At 36.4% G+C, this 15,567-nt stretch overlaps 2 protein-coding genes across 3 annotated transcripts; one reads left to right on the top strand and one right to left on the bottom strand.

The window, feature by feature from the left end:
• The first annotated feature begins 420 nt into the window (after positions 1-420).
• Positions 421-2,333, top strand: LOC110899046. Its single transcript, XM_022145914.2, has 2 exons — positions 421-739; positions 1,873-2,333. The coding sequence occupies exons 1-2, from the start codon at positions 539-541 to the stop codon at positions 2,035-2,037; spliced, it is 366 nt and encodes a 121-aa protein (XP_022001606.1). The 5' UTR covers positions 421-538; the 3' UTR covers positions 2,038-2,333.
• Positions 2,334-2,827: 494 nt separating this feature from the next.
• Positions 2,828-14,797, bottom strand: LOC110899045 (protein FORGETTER 1). 2 transcript variants are annotated; one of them, XM_022145912.2, is made up of 31 exons: positions 14,135-14,797; positions 12,411-12,476; positions 12,133-12,306; positions 11,473-11,603; positions 11,285-11,361; positions 10,214-10,395; positions 9,964-10,041; positions 9,205-9,337; positions 9,062-9,122; positions 8,906-8,987; positions 8,714-8,842; positions 8,464-8,607; positions 7,964-8,063; positions 7,691-7,864; positions 7,495-7,585; positions 7,325-7,418; positions 7,132-7,229; positions 6,912-7,047; positions 6,737-6,843; positions 6,066-6,161; positions 5,883-5,970; positions 5,666-5,789; positions 5,458-5,569; positions 4,809-4,932; positions 4,651-4,728; positions 4,446-4,564; positions 4,261-4,311; positions 3,688-3,790; positions 3,457-3,585; positions 3,264-3,375; positions 2,828-3,189 (listed from the first exon to the last, which is right to left on the bottom strand). In XM_022145912.2, the coding sequence occupies exons 1-31, from the start codon at positions 14,624-14,626 to the stop codon at positions 3,176-3,178; spliced, it is 3,699 nt and encodes a 1,232-aa protein (XP_022001604.1). In that variant the 5' UTR covers positions 14,627-14,797; the 3' UTR covers positions 2,828-3,175. The 2 variants fall into 2 exon arrangements, with proteins under 2 accessions (XP_022001604.1, XP_022001605.1); XM_022145913.2 differs by having other exon boundaries at positions 2,948-3,189; positions 7,691-7,858.
• Between the last annotated feature and the right edge of the window lie 770 nt (positions 14,798-15,567).

The raw sequence follows: 15,567 nt of genomic DNA on the forward strand, positions 1-15,567 counted from the left end.
TTTCATTCCATGCAATAGACTAGGGATCAATTTCATCATCATTTTAAGGAATGGAGTTGTTTGAGAGAACCCCCACCCCATTCTTTTCCTTTGCATATGTCGACACACACATATCCATATTTTTAATAAAGTTTCCCCATTTATCACCTTTGGTCTCTCTAATTTAGGTTTTTGGTTAATTACAACCAACACCTCCACTTCCATCCATATTTAACCTTATAATCACACCATGTGACAAACCAACTCCCTTCAACATAAACTTGCAGGAATTTAGATAAGTTAAGTAAAATTACAGTTTTAGCCCCTGCGGTTTGGTACTTTCCACATTTAGCTAGAACTTTCACTTTCTTTCAACTTAATTAGCGTTAGTTCCACTAACTATATTATGAGTTGACCTTCGCATCTACGTAAGCTTGTAACCAAAAGGGGTTTAAATTACACAAATACTCCTTGTAGTTTGGTCTTTGACATCTCGAACCCAAAGTACAAACTTCTAAATCCCCGTTCCACCGACTCCATTTCCATTTCCATTGAAGAAATGTCGATACTGTGGGAGAAAAGCTCCGCATGGCGATGGCTAGTGAGGAAAACACGAGACTCCAAGCCCTTTTTCTTCGGTTTCGCCACCGTCTGTGCGGTGGTCCCCGGTGTCGTCGGCTATTACGTCATGCAGTTCACCAATTCACGCAACGATCAGCTCGAAGCACAGCTCCGTCGTGATGCTCGCCCCGATACCCTAGTTAGTACATATTTCAATTGATTTGATGTGCTAGTTAGGTTATATCCTGTTTACTTGATTTGATTTGTGAGTGTTAGTTAGGTTATATTCTGTTTACTTGATTTGATGTTTGCTAATTATAGGATATCTTTATGATTAGAATGTGATAATTTAGGGTTTAGGGGTTAATTATTAGAAGATAAGGGTGTAAGGGGTGCTCACCTAAGATGTGAGTCCCCTCTCTTACGCCCAACCAATCCTCGTGTGCCACGTCAACTCCCCTCTTAAACTCCCCTAACACCCTAAATTGATGGCGGCACTCCCCTCTTAGGTGAATTGGTTTTAAAAAAAAAAAAAAAAAAAAAAAAAAAAAAAAAAAAAAAGAAAAGCATTGATTGGTCAAGCTCTCCCTCTCTCCTCCCCTCTCTTCGGTGAACCCCCACCCATTTCACTCCCCTCACCCACTCACCTAAGGGATGGCGGCGGTGTTCCCCTTAGGTGAATGGGGTCACCGAATGCATTCCACTCTTACACCCCGTACACCCTTAGAAGTTGGTCTGCTTAAATTTAGGGCTTGGTTTAAGAAATTGCAAAGTGATCCGAGGCCTTTAGTTTAGATCCCGAAAGTTGATGCGAGAGCTTCACGTACACGAGGTGTTATGTAGTCAAAGGCACTCGCCTAGGCGCAGCAATAACGCCTTGCTTTATTTTGCCTTGAGCCCTCGCTTTGTAAGTGTCTTGTGCCTAGGCAACTGGTTTGCGCCTTGAGACTTTGACTACTTAGGGAGGCGTGGCTCTGTGTATAACTAAATAAGCTTTACGTACTACCAGAAGCTACATCTCTCTCTCTCTCTCTCTCTCTCTCTCTCTCTCTCTCTCTCTCTCTCTCTCATTCTTTTACATATTAGTTTTTTTAATCAATAAACCTTTTCTTGATTTCTTCAGCGCTTTGGTTGTTTACTTGTTTTACATATTAAGGCTCCTACATACCAAAGTTTTGACCCAAATGCGCATGAGGGGTGTTTTCCAGATCACTTCACGACCCAGGCGCACTTCTTAAAACCAAGCTTAGGGTTTAGAGAATTCATCGTGTACTTGAGATTAGACAATCGTTGATTAGAGCATATAACAACATGAATTTGTATGTGAAACAGTTGATGGGAAAAGTGAACAAAGAGAGGCTGGGAGAGTTCCTCGGGGAGCTGCAGAGGAAGGAAGATACGAATGATAGGTACGTTGCTGCTTTGAAGGGGGAAACCTTAACCAGAAATCCATACATCAGAGTTCAACCCGTCAACCCCTCTCAAGCCGACAAATGAAGAAGGGAAGATCTGGTGAGATTACACTTTTATCAGAATGTTCTGTAATTTATCGAGTTTATGATGATTGATGAACTTGCAACAAGAAAGAAGAAAGTTTATGATGTACCTGAAGATGATATCAATTGATGGTTTTCATTGTGTATTTTGCTTCTGTTTTATCTTTTATATGAGGAAACTAAATTCTTGACCTTCTTAAATTCAGAATAAGTGGATAAAAATAGAAAATAGAGGCAGTTGTTATCGAAACTGTATGCAAGGCAAATCAGCCGATTTGAGATTTATATCGTTTGTTACACAGTTTGGTTTTGGTGGTTTGGCATATTAACCCTTTGACGTTGATTTGGAACTTGGAACTGGCCATGTAAAGCCTAGCGCTTTTAACTTTTTATATACCTGTGTGTTTTCTATTTTTATTTTCATTTTGAAATTTTACAAGTATAGTTATGTATCATACTCAAAACAATCTTTACCATTTAAATATAATACTCAAATGAACAATTTTGTAAAAGAAATCGGTTCAAACCGTTAAACAATCAAACCCGGCCAGTTAGAATAAAAATGTTATTTCCATAACATTTTCTATCAAACAAGCTGAACCAGACAGACCATGATCACTGTGAACGAAAGCGTTACTTCAATTTATATTTTCTATTAATATTAGTCAATAACTTCATCATAATTAACAATTTTTATGAGAAGACTTGTGGATTTAATTCCACAGTTTTACAAGCATGTGGCTTTGTTTGGAATTCCTGATCAAAATACTGAGAGTGGTACAAAACAATTGGGCAAAAAATCAAACATATTGCAAAAGACTTTTCTGTTTGGATATCATTAGTATAAACAGTAATTCCCGATCGCTAGAACATAGTTACAAAAAGACTGAGACCGGGGTACAAAACCAATGGGCAGAAGATCAAACATACTGCAAAAGACTTCCTGTTTGGGTATCATTACTATAATTAGTAATCCCCGATCACTAAAATATAGTTACAAAACTGAGACCAGGTAGAAGATCAAAACATACTCCAAAAGACTTTCCTGTTTGAGTATCATTACTATTATGCATCATTGATATCAACAAAATGGCGTAGCAACTGAATTCTATGTTAGTCATCGATATCTTGAACCCATGCTAGATGCCTAAATCTGTCATAAATAAAGGTAAGCGTTCATAGCCATGTCATCAAGTGTGTGTGTGTGTGTAAGAGAGAGAGAGAGACCTTTAAGTACGGATTCTACTGCTGCATTGGGAACAAGAAGTCCAACAACTCTTTCATTATCGGTTGTTGTCTCAATGCCCACAACACGCAGTCGTTGATGGGCTTTGCGGGACTGTATTCAATATAAATTTTAAACTTATCGTTATATAACTACCGAATCACACCAATTCGTGAAAAAAAAAACCTTGTATACCTGTTTGGATAGGGCCTTTGAGATTGTTCCCCAGATAGGAAGAATCAAGCCACCAAGTAAATTTACTTCTTGTATTCTTTTGCCAACTGTACAAAAGCTTCTAATCTTACACTTTGGACCATGCATGCACTGCCAGGTCAGCAAATAGTTCGTTAATAAATAAACTAGTCACATGATTTATATAATTAAGTTGGGATTATGCATTTATACTACATAAACCGTATGTTATACCTGCTTGGATGAAACTTCATATTCGTCCTCCCATTCACGTTGCACCTTTTCTAATGACTTCGGCTTTCTGTACTTGTCCTTCAGCTCGGTTATGGGCATTTCCCTGCAAGTCGAGACAAAAAAATGGACACCGAACCATTACAAAATATATATATAATATAGGAACTAAATTGAGTTGTGAGAACCACAAGAACTACTTCCAAAAATTTTTTTCAATTTTTTACCAAAAAATTAAAAAAAAAAATACCTTTCCAGAAAAAAAAAATCAGAGGGCACTTTTTACGAGGGGGCAGAATCACTAAAACATTTTCTCTACAGTGATTTAAGCACCGTAATTGAAACTTACATGTCGAAAAAAAAACCGGCTCGTAAATTTTTTTCGGATTTTTTTTTCAAATGTGTCTTTGTTAGGTGTTAATCTACCTTTGTGCAAAATTTGGTTGAAAAACTCACACAGGAAGTGGGAATCCTCACGGTTCTCACAACTCAAGGGAGGTTCTCAATTAAACCTGATCCTATATAAATATAGACACACATATATAATGAAGGGAAGGAGGTTTTGAATTTTTCTACCGGGTCGTTTCTCCAGTAGCAGGACGAAATATCTTGAATGTTCCAGGAGAGCTGAAAGACAGAGGAACTCGTCTCAGTGAAGAACAATATATTACTTTTAATTTTTTATTATTGCGCATATTTGTATCTAGTGCGTTTTGCGCTTTTGACTACGAAGATGAAGATGGTGGTCAGAACGTTGATACCTTTCAATTGCCAAAAGAAAGTGTCTTCTCCCAAGCCATTCTCTCTTAGACTCATAAAACCCGCTAGCAGACGAACCCGACACGTCTTTTTGTTTCTCATTAAGCAAAGCAGATGCGGCCTAAAAAACATGAAAATGTCACAGGCTTAATAAAATACAAAGTATTTTTTTAACCAACACTGAAGCCCAGTGAATAAAAACCGTACCTCCCAGGTAATACCACGATCCATAACAAAAGTGTATAGTACGGTGGACGACCCAGACATATGATCAGTATGAACAATCTGCCAAAAAGATGGAAGTTCACAGTTAACACTGTATATATGTTACACTGTACAAATTATAACTATATAAGAAGTATAACCTTTGGAGTTCCTTGTAGCTCGATAGTGTTAGCTTTGAAATCAACAATGCCGGTATCTAAATGTCCTTCGAGACGTGCCTTGTTAAGAAGATGATCAAAGGTGCTAACAAACAATTCAAAAAGCCTGCAAATAATAATTTGATATTAAGCATCATACTGGAAATTGGGGAAACAGAAATTCTATACCATTTTGTCAACATAAACCAACTTTAGCCCCTAAACTTTGGCATCAACCAACTTTGGCCACTCAACTTTGGTAATGACATATTGAGCCCCTCAACTTTAATAATACTACGTTTAGCCTCTCAATTTTTGTCAACATCAACCAACTTTCGTCCCCCAACTTTGGTAATGACATATTTGGCCCCTCAAATTTGGTAATGACATACTTAGCCCCTCAACTTTAATAATGACATGTTTAGACCCTCAACTTTAATAGTGACATGTTTAGCTCCTCAACTTTTGTCAACATCAACAACTTTGGCCCTTCAACTTTGGTAATGACATACATAGCCCCTCAACTTTAATAAAGTTTCCTTTTTTATAATTTTCATTATTTACACTTACACTTTAATATAGTTACTATTTAGACCTTTGCTTATTTTTATCTATGTTTCGAACCCGCTAGTTAAATATTAAAAGGCATAACCTGTTTTGGATCTCTGGTGGTAATCCTAAAAGCCGATTCAGAAAACGTCCAACATCATTCCAATCTGGATCAGCTATGCGGCCACGAAGCTTCCGAGAAACCTTGCCATTTTCTGTACAAATTAACGTAACAATATATTATTGTAATAAAACTACAAATTAATGGTATAAAAAAATAGCTAACCGACAAGTGTGTTGCAAAAAAATACCATCAACAACTGTATCCCTAATAATGCCAATAGAAACAAGAGCAGCTTTGGCCGTTTCAATAAAATCTTGGATTGTATGGGGATTTTCGAATGAACAGTTTGGTGGCACAACTGGAAAAGAATCCTGAGAAATAAAGTTATCGTTGGTTGAAAGGGGACCCACATCAGGAGAAATAGAAAGAACAGAAAAAAAAGGTCAAAGAAGATAAGATATAACCTGTTCCATAATTCCGCTATACATCTTATACAACGCATGTTTCCCATACAAACTATCATAATTAAAGGCGCTAAGAGATGGTCCAGCCCTATAATAGAAATGCCAACTAATGAATACTTATCTTAAACAGTTAAACTATACTATTACAATGTTAATCTTTGTTATATTAAAGAACAAATTTACCGTCGATCACCCTGTGTCAAAGCTCCAAGTGACGCTAGTCGCTTTGCTACAACGGAAGCAAATCGCCGTTCACCTCCAAGATTTGTAAACAGTAACCTAAGAAGTGATTTTTACAATAAAATGAAAACTTGATATAGCCGTAGCATGATACCCATGGGCGAAGGATAAGAGGGGCGGGGAGTGTTATATATGTAGTTTTCGTATAGAAATTTGTGGGTATATACGTTTTCGCCCCCCCCCCCCATATCCGAAATTTCGGATACGGATTCGGATATTTAAACGGATATCCAAATTTATAGAAGTTAAAATAAAAAATTGTATCGTGCATAGGGTAAAACTAAACTTGTATTCGATTTTTCAACTTTCCAACACTGGAGACAAAACGATGTTCATAAATCCACATCTGAGTCCGATTATTTACTATTTTTAAACTAAACATAGTTCCTCATATAATATCTATTTACTATTTATTTTAGTTTTCGGATATCGGATAATCTGATTATCCAAACATTTTAAAAATCCACATCCGAATCCGAAAATTCGGATTATACAATTTTCGGATATCCGATATTTCGGATATGGATTTTCAGATATTTCGGATTCAGATCCAGATTCTTTTGAGCACCTCTATAAGTAAGTTATAATATAGTAAACAGATTGACATATCTTACCTGTACTCAGGTGCAGACGTTTGATTTGAACGGTGAGTCCTCCCAAATTGCTGTATTGCACGATCAGCACTCCAAGGTAGTTCTAAAGTTACATGGACCCTTCTTTTCTGTTACAAAACATTAAAAGATGTTGAAGTTGATCTTATTTATAATGTAGGTCCTTTCGTGTATTTACCTGGTTTAGTGCTCTTCTATCAGCCTGCAAAGAAACGCCTGCTGATCCAGCTTCAGAAATAATAGCAACCAGTTTCTTACCGTCCATGAAAAGTCGTTTTTCATGCATGTTGACCATTTCCGTAGTTACATCCTTTCTGAATGGATATAAGAGAGTGCATCAGCTGCTGAATACAAAAACTAAATATTATGCTAACAATAGAAATCAAGCATAAACTTACGTGTTACGGAACTGATAAGTGACTCCTTTTCCATTGGAGGCCCTAACAAGCATACCTCGTCTTCCTGTTATTTCTGCAACATTATCAGGGCCTCCAAGCTGCAATCATTTGAAAAATAGATATTGAGAAATATTCATGATAACACACACACATATATAGACATTTGTATGGCAGAACCTCAGTTAATAGATACCTGATCAATGAGTTCATCCAATGGATTGTTTGGAAGGTCAAAAGTACGAATTGTGTCCAAAAGCTTTGACTTATGCTCTACGGCAGTTTCATATCTAACACATTCCACCACACAGCATTTGGTAACACAATTAAAGCGACATAAACAGCAAATAAATTATATAATCACACCTTTTTAGTAATTCTGCTGAATACGGATGTCTTGCGTGAGAGCGGTCCACAGATTCAGCATCAGATTTCTCAGATGCATAGTCAGAATCAGCTACGTGGTTGAACAACAATTAGAAATAGCCTTAGTTAAGAAACCGCATTTGAAATTTTACTTGTTCAATGAAAAGAATACACATCAATGAATATAAAAACTTACAATCTGACTCTTCAGCAGTCTCATCGTCACTTGGAGGTTCCCATTCTGACTCTTCACCGCTCTCATCCTCACTTGCAGGTTCCCGTTTTACAGCTTTCCTAACCCTCCCTTTAAATGAAACATCAGGATTTGCTGAGTGCCTCTTACGCTGAAGTTCCTTCACATTATCTTCAACTAGTTGAATAATAATATAAAATGCAAATCATATTAGTAAACTTGAAAAAAATAAAATTACAAATTCCTCATCACATGAGCTAATGAAGTAATGAACACCTGGCGGAGATTGAGGCTTGTCAGGTAGAGGATAGTTTTCTTCAACAAATTTAAGTAACAGCTCACGAGGTCCAGAAATAAAATCATCAAGTTCAGTCCCCTTCCAAAAAATAAACGAAAAATCAGAACACATGCATTTTTAATTTAATATGCAAAATAAGGGTTGGGTTCAATGGGGAACACTAAAAAAGTGGGAAAGCCCTAAAGGTAAACTATAAGAATAAAACCTAAGCTAAACCGTAAAATCTTAACCCTAAAAGCTAAAGAGTAAACCCTAAACCCTAAAATGATAAACCCTAAAGCTAAACCATAAGACTAAAACCCCAAACCCTAAAAGTCAAACCCTAAAAGCTAAACCCTAAATATATATATATATTATAGGGTTCGACGAGTCGGTTCCAATACAGCTGGAATGAATCAAATTCCTTTGAGTCGGTTTCCCTCGGTTCCCCATTTTTTAGTGTTCCCCATTAAACCTCACACCGCAAAAGAAAACTCACATATTTTGTTACTGCATCCTCTGTTCTTGCCTCCCCGGTGCTCTGAAGACCAATGACCACGCACTTGTTTTCTATTAACGCCTGCTTAGTAAGGCTTACAACAGCAGGCACCTTTGCTGACATGCATACAGACCTAAAGAAACGCTACAATATAACAGAAGCAACAAAACATATAAACAAAAAAGTAAGCAAGGAAACATTCCAGTACACGGTACACATATGAATGTAAAACAAATTTGAGCTGCCAAACCTGATGGCTTCCCCAGTATAGTCTCCACCGCATAGCTGACTTAGCCTTCTCCTCAAAAACAAGTTCACTTGCAGATAGCAATTCCACCCTCAAATCAGCCCAAAATTCAGCAGCTTTTTTGTATATCTCCTGCAGATCATCAAATATCAATAGATAGATATTTTACATGTAAAGACACAAAAACTGCAGTACCGTCATTTTAGCCTCCAGTGGAACCTCAACAACTTCAAACTCAGATCCTTTATAGCTCAGAGTGCGACATACATACATCCCTCTGAAATGTAAAATAACCTAATTGGTACGGTAATCGGTTACAAAAGCTGTCTATGATATATGATAACTGCCAACCTTGCTTTCATGTCCATTGCAACAAGTTCAAGTGCCCCCACTCCTCCTTTGTTCATAGCATCTGCATCAAGATTTTATATTATATATGATTATATGAAAAGGGGTGAAACAATCACTTCCCAAAAAAAAAGAAATATGTGTACCTAGAAATTCAGTAAAATCCACAAAAGAAGTTCCAGCTCCCCAAAGACCAAGCCGGACCATATAACCCAGATTTCTGGGTTCTGATGCACCAGTTGCAGAACAATAAACAACGCGTGCTTCCGGAAGCCGCGCCTGTTATGATTGAGCATAAATGATTATATCTTTATATCAATAATCATGCAAAGATATTAGTTCAAGAGGCAATGTGCACCAAATAAAGCTAGAAAAAAAAGTCAAAATGAGCAGAAACAGAGATCTTAGAAGAATAGAACCTTAAAAAAACAGTATCACTACATGATGTAATATCATAAATGCAACGTTATTTATGTATGTTTATTGCTTTGGGAATTCGATTAGATTATATCGTTAAATTATGCAAAGATATTAGTTCAACTATATATACCTGAAAATTAATTATCGTGCATACACTAAATAAATCACATAATTTATGTCCCATTTTAAATACCTTAACTTTTAAATAGCAAGCTTGAATAAACATACAAGTCCTCACATCGAGATTATCATTAAAAACAAAATCTTCTAAAACTTCTTTTATTTTCTCTGAGGTAATTGGTATCTAGTTACGCCCTCTCTTTAGCATAACAACTCATTAATTTTTCCATTTAAAAATACGGATGATGCCATAACAGCCCCATAGACAACAAAAAAATTCATTCCCAATAATAACAAATAACAGTTGCAAGATCTTCTATAAATAAAAACAGCAGGTGCTTTCATGAATTGATGAGAAAACATACCTGAAGTTCAACAACTGCTTTACCCGTTTGTGTTGCTTGTCCTTTTACTTCAGGAACCAAATTTTTGGCCTTGTGGCACTACAATCAAGCAAAATAGTCTCACGGACGTTAAATTTGGTTATCAACTGCTTGCACAAACAGCCATATTAACTCAATTATACAGTCTTAACCTGTAAAAAGATATAATGATATATATATATACACACACACACACACACACATATATATATATATACACATATATTGGTACCTCATCAAATACGATTAGCCCATCATATTCTGATCCACACCACTGCACAAGCTGCTTTAACCGAGAGCGGCCATTCTCAGTAGAAGCTATAAGAGTGCTATATGTCGAGAAAACAACACCGTCTTTAATCCCAACAGACTTGGAATCAAGCTTGGAATAGGAGAGTTTGTTCAAGGCATGCACTACAAGCAAATGATAACTACTGTCACCATGAGTAAGCTTTGAATGTTCTAGTCAGTGGGATCAGCAAAAAAAGAAAAACGAATAATACATCCTTTTGTAAAGATAGGCTTTTAGTCAAAGAGTCACCAAAGTGTGCCAATAGACGAAGAGAAAAGAAGACCATAACATGATTTGGGCTTGCACACACATGCGTACTGACATACAAACATACACACACATATGTATATATACATGCACACACACACACACATATATATATGTGTGTGTATATATATATTGAAAATTTAAAATACAAAAGTCTCTTAACATGCGACGGTACGCGACCACCAAAATAACATGCATAATTAGGGTTAACCCAACCCCCATGCGTAATTATGCAAATCACGTGCATAATTATGTATTATTGAACATGCGTAATTCACTTTGCACAGTCGCGTACCGTCACACATTAAGGGGCTATTGTACGTTAACCTTCCGCTATATATATATATATATATATGGATCATTACAGAACACTAATTATTGCGAGAACAAAAAGAACACTAAATCACTAAATTTTGGGCTTTAAGGTTCATAAATTTTTAAATTTTATGTTTCTTACATTCATATGTGTATTATATACACATAAATAAACCATATATTTTTACATACACATAGCCTACATACATGTAGGTAATTTAATCCTAAAGCTAAAACCTAAGCTAAACCGTAAAATCTAAACTATAAACCCTAAAAGCCAAACCCTAAATCTTAAAAGCTAGACCCTATATATATATATATCACTCGTGCCAGCTAAAATATTCAATGCATAGGACAGAGATGAAAGTTGCAGACCGTACTTAACAACACATATATTGCTCATCCAAACATACAAGTTCACATCAATACCTTTAACACACGTTGCTCCAACATCATCCAAATCTCTTCTTGCATCAAACTTTAAGTCTGACCCAACCGAAATCCACCTGAAATCATCAATTAGTGTTACCAACATGATAAACAGAGCATACCCATCATATCAATCAAATATCTCTCAAACAACATCAAGCATATGTAACCATCAACAAAGCCCTTACAGTGCTTTTCTCCTCCCATGCTGCCAATTCTCCCAAATAAGCCCCGCAACCGTACGTCCTTTACCGACACCAGCTCCATCTCCTATAAAGAATCCTGCCCGGGTGCCATTATCAAGGTGCTGAAGGTGTCTCTGTGAAGAAAAAAACAGATTATAACGCAAGCATAGCTTATTAGCTAAGCAGTTAATGCAGTAAAAAATCAGATATTGGTCAAAGACCGATATTTGAAATATAGGTTATTGCGGTGGGATATTGATAATTCTAATATCATGTAAAAATTTTATACACAGCAATTTAACACTAACAATTCAGTATAGTCTCCTACCATTAACAAATTAACCTTTTGCAACTTGCAAAACACTAACAATTGTAGCAAGTAGTAACTGATTAAGACTTAAAACACTAACAATTAACAATTAAGACTTAAAACACTAATGGCAGCAATAAAAAGAAAGACGAATGGTAGAACTAAGAAGAAAGATACTCATATCCGGAAAACCGGTGATATGTCGGTCAATATCGCCGATAATATCAGTACAAATATTCTGACCGATATTTGACACTGATACTTTACATGAGAACCGATAACCGCTATATCGGTGATATATCACCGATTTAACAGCATAGATTCAAAGTTCAAAGTTACGTTATAAATATAACCTGGCAGGCATAAACTAGTGTCTCAATCTGCAGACAAGATAGTGCTTTTGTAGCTTCCAAGTAATTCTTTGTTTTAAGATCGTATGTGGGTTCAGGCGGTTGTACTGCAGCTAAAGAAGAGGTTTCCACAATAGGATCTGGATGTGGAGGACCGATAGACATCTTTGGTGGGCGCTGCATTCATATATAGTATAGATATAAGCCAAAGATTAAAGTGGTTTTGGGTTTGTGATAAGAGATCACTTTGTGAAGAGCTCATGAGAAGCATAGAGACTCACATAGTCGGTAAATGTTTCTCCCACAACGCCTCCACCATCTTCTTCTCGTTCCACTTCAATAGCTACCTGAAACAGTGTAATTCAGCAGGTGAAACAAAAATGTAATGAAAAACAAACACCATTTTAGGATATAATTATAACCGAAGTAAGGATGGTAGCCTGCATTTTGTGCTTCATTACTTGATCTGAAAATCCAGACACATTTTATAATGACTGAATCCAGTTCAGTGATTATAACAAAACTACTTTCGGATCTCCAAGCATCCTCTGCTCATGAAAATTCCAGTGTGCCATATTGTATCCATTGATAGTTTAGTCCCCATCATTAAGAAGATAAAAATCGTAAAATATTTATAATCGCAAATCGCAATGAAACAAGTTCCGTAGTACAACTTCTTTCAGCCAAAGTATGGATGACCTCTTTGTGAATCATGATATGGCAAAGTTACATGTACACCACCGACATACTTTTCACACACCACTGACTGCCTATATGTGACGTATACATTTTTGCCATATAACCCCCCTATACAGACCGTTTAGCATCGCGAAAATGCACCTACAAGCCAGTATAAAGTGTTATACAAGCTGCTACCCAGACCCGTATAACTATGCTAAAACCAACCGATCTTGGTGGTGGTTTGTTGTGTCAAAAGTGATACAGGCCGTATGACGTAAAAGTTTGCTGTGAATGCCTACATAACATGACAGATTTCTGGTCTAAAAAGGTCATACGGGTTTGTATGACCTCATTCTGCCCGTTTTGGTGTGACAGGCATGCTAGTGTGCATATATTTTTTAAAAGTAGCTTTTTACATCTAAATAACGCCTAACCCATAGTTGTCAATAGCGGCTATAGCGACTATAGCGACCGCTATAGCGCGCTATGTAGCAAAGCGACCAAGTGTCGCTATCTGGGTCGTAGCGACCAATAGCGTGAATAGCGACAGTTAGGCTTTTTTATGTAAATAGCAATTAGATATAGCTATAAAATAGCTGGATCTATAAGTTTTTGTTAAATATACATGTAAAAATAGCATATATACCAAGGTATTTTGATACACATATAAAAATTTTCAAAATTCTTTTTCTAGTGTATCGCTATTTATAAAATAGTGGTCGCTATTTGTCGCTATTTGCTATGTAGCATATACATAGCGACAACTATGACCTAACCTTACTCTTGCGAACACACACACACAACTTGTGTGTAACACCATACCACTAGACCACTAGGTCATACGTTAGCGTGCACATTTGAAATAGTGTATATATAGGACATTCATATTAAGGCAACTAACAAAAAGAGGTATAAAAAGAGTATGTATAGTGTTAGCATCAAATACAAAACAGAATTTATCATACTAAACGTACAAATAACCAGAATAATTTTCATTTAAACCAGAGTATTTTTTTGAGCCACAAATTACCATACTCGTAAATGTTCCTATATTTGCACCTTGTAAGACTTACACCATAGGAACTCAACTAGAGTAGTTTTATTAACCTAGTTGTAGCGTTTTGACCTAGAGTAATTACGCTACAACCATAGTGATAATAATTAATCTAGTTAGTCTAGTTATTCGTACATGTTTAGCATAGTTATTCACGTGTGTTTGTAGGTTAATTTTATTTGTACCTGATATGCCTAAACAGTAACATGAAAACCTAGATGATAAAAAATATAAACAAAAAGAATGAAGGAATGTAAAAAACATAAACACCTCGTTGACTTCCTCAGGAGGTGGAGGAGCTGCAACTTCCGTATTGCAGTTAGGGCACGCAAATCGTGCTAAACCATGAGGAACATAAACCATAGCCTTACAGTTAACGCACGGAACTTGAACCGGTGCCGGTGGTCGTACCAGATCTGGCGGCAACACTTGCGTCAAGTGACATTTACGACATACAAACTCGGTCATCCCCGGTCCAACCGTCGATTTCTTTCCACAACCAGCGCAACGAAATTTGTAGTTGCCGTTAACAGAAGAATTGTGAAGTTGCGGTGGTGGTGGTGGTGGTGGTAGTGGTTGTTGTGGTGGTGGTGGTGGTTGTGGTGGTGCGAGTGGAAGAGAAAGTGAAATCGGTGGCGGTTCCATTGGTATCGGATAGTGTATAGGGAGAGATGAAACCGATGGTGGTGGTGGTGGTTGCGGTTGCAGTGGTGGTTGTGGTGGTGCGAGTGGAAGAGAAGGTGAAAGCGGTGGCGGTTCCATTGCTATCGGATAGTGTGTATATGTAGAGGTGAAACCGGTGGTTATGTTTGTACGGTGTGTGTGAAGCGGTTACGGCGGCGAGTGGTGGGGGAAATGGAGGGACTGGTGGAAGCGGGGGAAATGATTTGCGTGTGATGGAATTGGCGCCTTTCTCCCCTTGTTAGTGTTGATGATATATATTGAGCTAATGAGCTATACAAAAGAAATATAAGCATTACACAATTAACCAAAGGTAGTGAAGTCTAAAATGTAAAAAAGTAAATACATACAAATCACAAATGTACAGTATTTTTTAATTTATAATTCTAGTTTATTAACTCTAAAAACTGTTATTATGACCACAATCATGTACGTCCAAAAAAAATTCGGACATCCATGATATATCTATATATAATCTAAAATTTAGTTACATGTTCTGTTTTAAAATCAATATTTATGATGTTTTAAATGCAGTATTTAAAATAATATTGCAAGTTTTAATGCTTATAGTACAATACTAAATGAGATTAGTTTAGGGATAATCATAAAATATCTATAATACTATATTAAGAGAACTGCGTTTTCTACCCTTTTCGTAATTTTGCCATATGTACAAATCTTGAATCCCCATGTACAAATGAAGCAAGCCATTTTAGAGGGGTTAAACTTGGACATTGTCCAAAATTTTAAGACACTTTGAGGGAAATCTAGACATTTCATCCATGGAATCTATGTCCACTTATGTCTTCCATTAATTGTATTAAATTAAGGAATTAAATAAAAGTTTTATAATAATAAATGAATTAATTGATTGAATTAAAGGTTAGACATACAATATTTGGGATTTTCATGATTTAATAGTATGGATAAATATAATATAAAAAGATTTTCTTAAGAGGTTTGGTAATATAAATTTTAAATATACGATTTATTTTAACTTTTGGTTCCATGTCACTTGATTA

The sequence above is a fragment of the Helianthus annuus genome, chromosome 13 (genome assembly GCF_002127325.2).
Source record: "Helianthus annuus cultivar XRQ/B chromosome 13, HanXRQr2.0-SUNRISE, whole genome shotgun sequence".
NCBI classification, from domain to species: domain Eukaryota; kingdom Viridiplantae; phylum Streptophyta; class Magnoliopsida; order Asterales; family Asteraceae; genus Helianthus; species Helianthus annuus.

What these genes read in the sequence shown, in the direction of transcription:
- LOC110899046 (XM_022145914.2), top strand. Translation starts at nt 539, where the DNA reads ATGTCGATACTGTGGGAGAAAAGCTCCGCATGGCGATGGCTAGTGAGG. An exon ending in ATGCTCGCCCCGATACCCTA is followed by an intron (nt 740 to 1,872) that starts GTTAGTACATAT and finishes TATGTGAAACAG; the next exon opens with TTGATGGGAAAAGTGAACAA.
- LOC110899045 (XM_022145912.2), bottom strand. Translation starts at nt 14,626, where the DNA reads ATGGAACCGCCACCGCTTTCACCTTCTCTTCCACTCGCACCACCACAA. An exon ending in TTTCTTTTGGCAATTGAAAG is followed by an intron (nt 4,312 to 4,445) that starts GTATCAACGTTC and finishes TCTGTCTTTCAG; the next exon opens with CTCTCCTGGAACATTCAAGA. An exon ending in ATGAAGTTTCATCCAAGCAG is followed by an intron (nt 3,586 to 3,687) that starts GTATAACATACG and finishes CTGACCTGGCAG; the next exon opens with TGCATGCATGGTCCAAAGTG.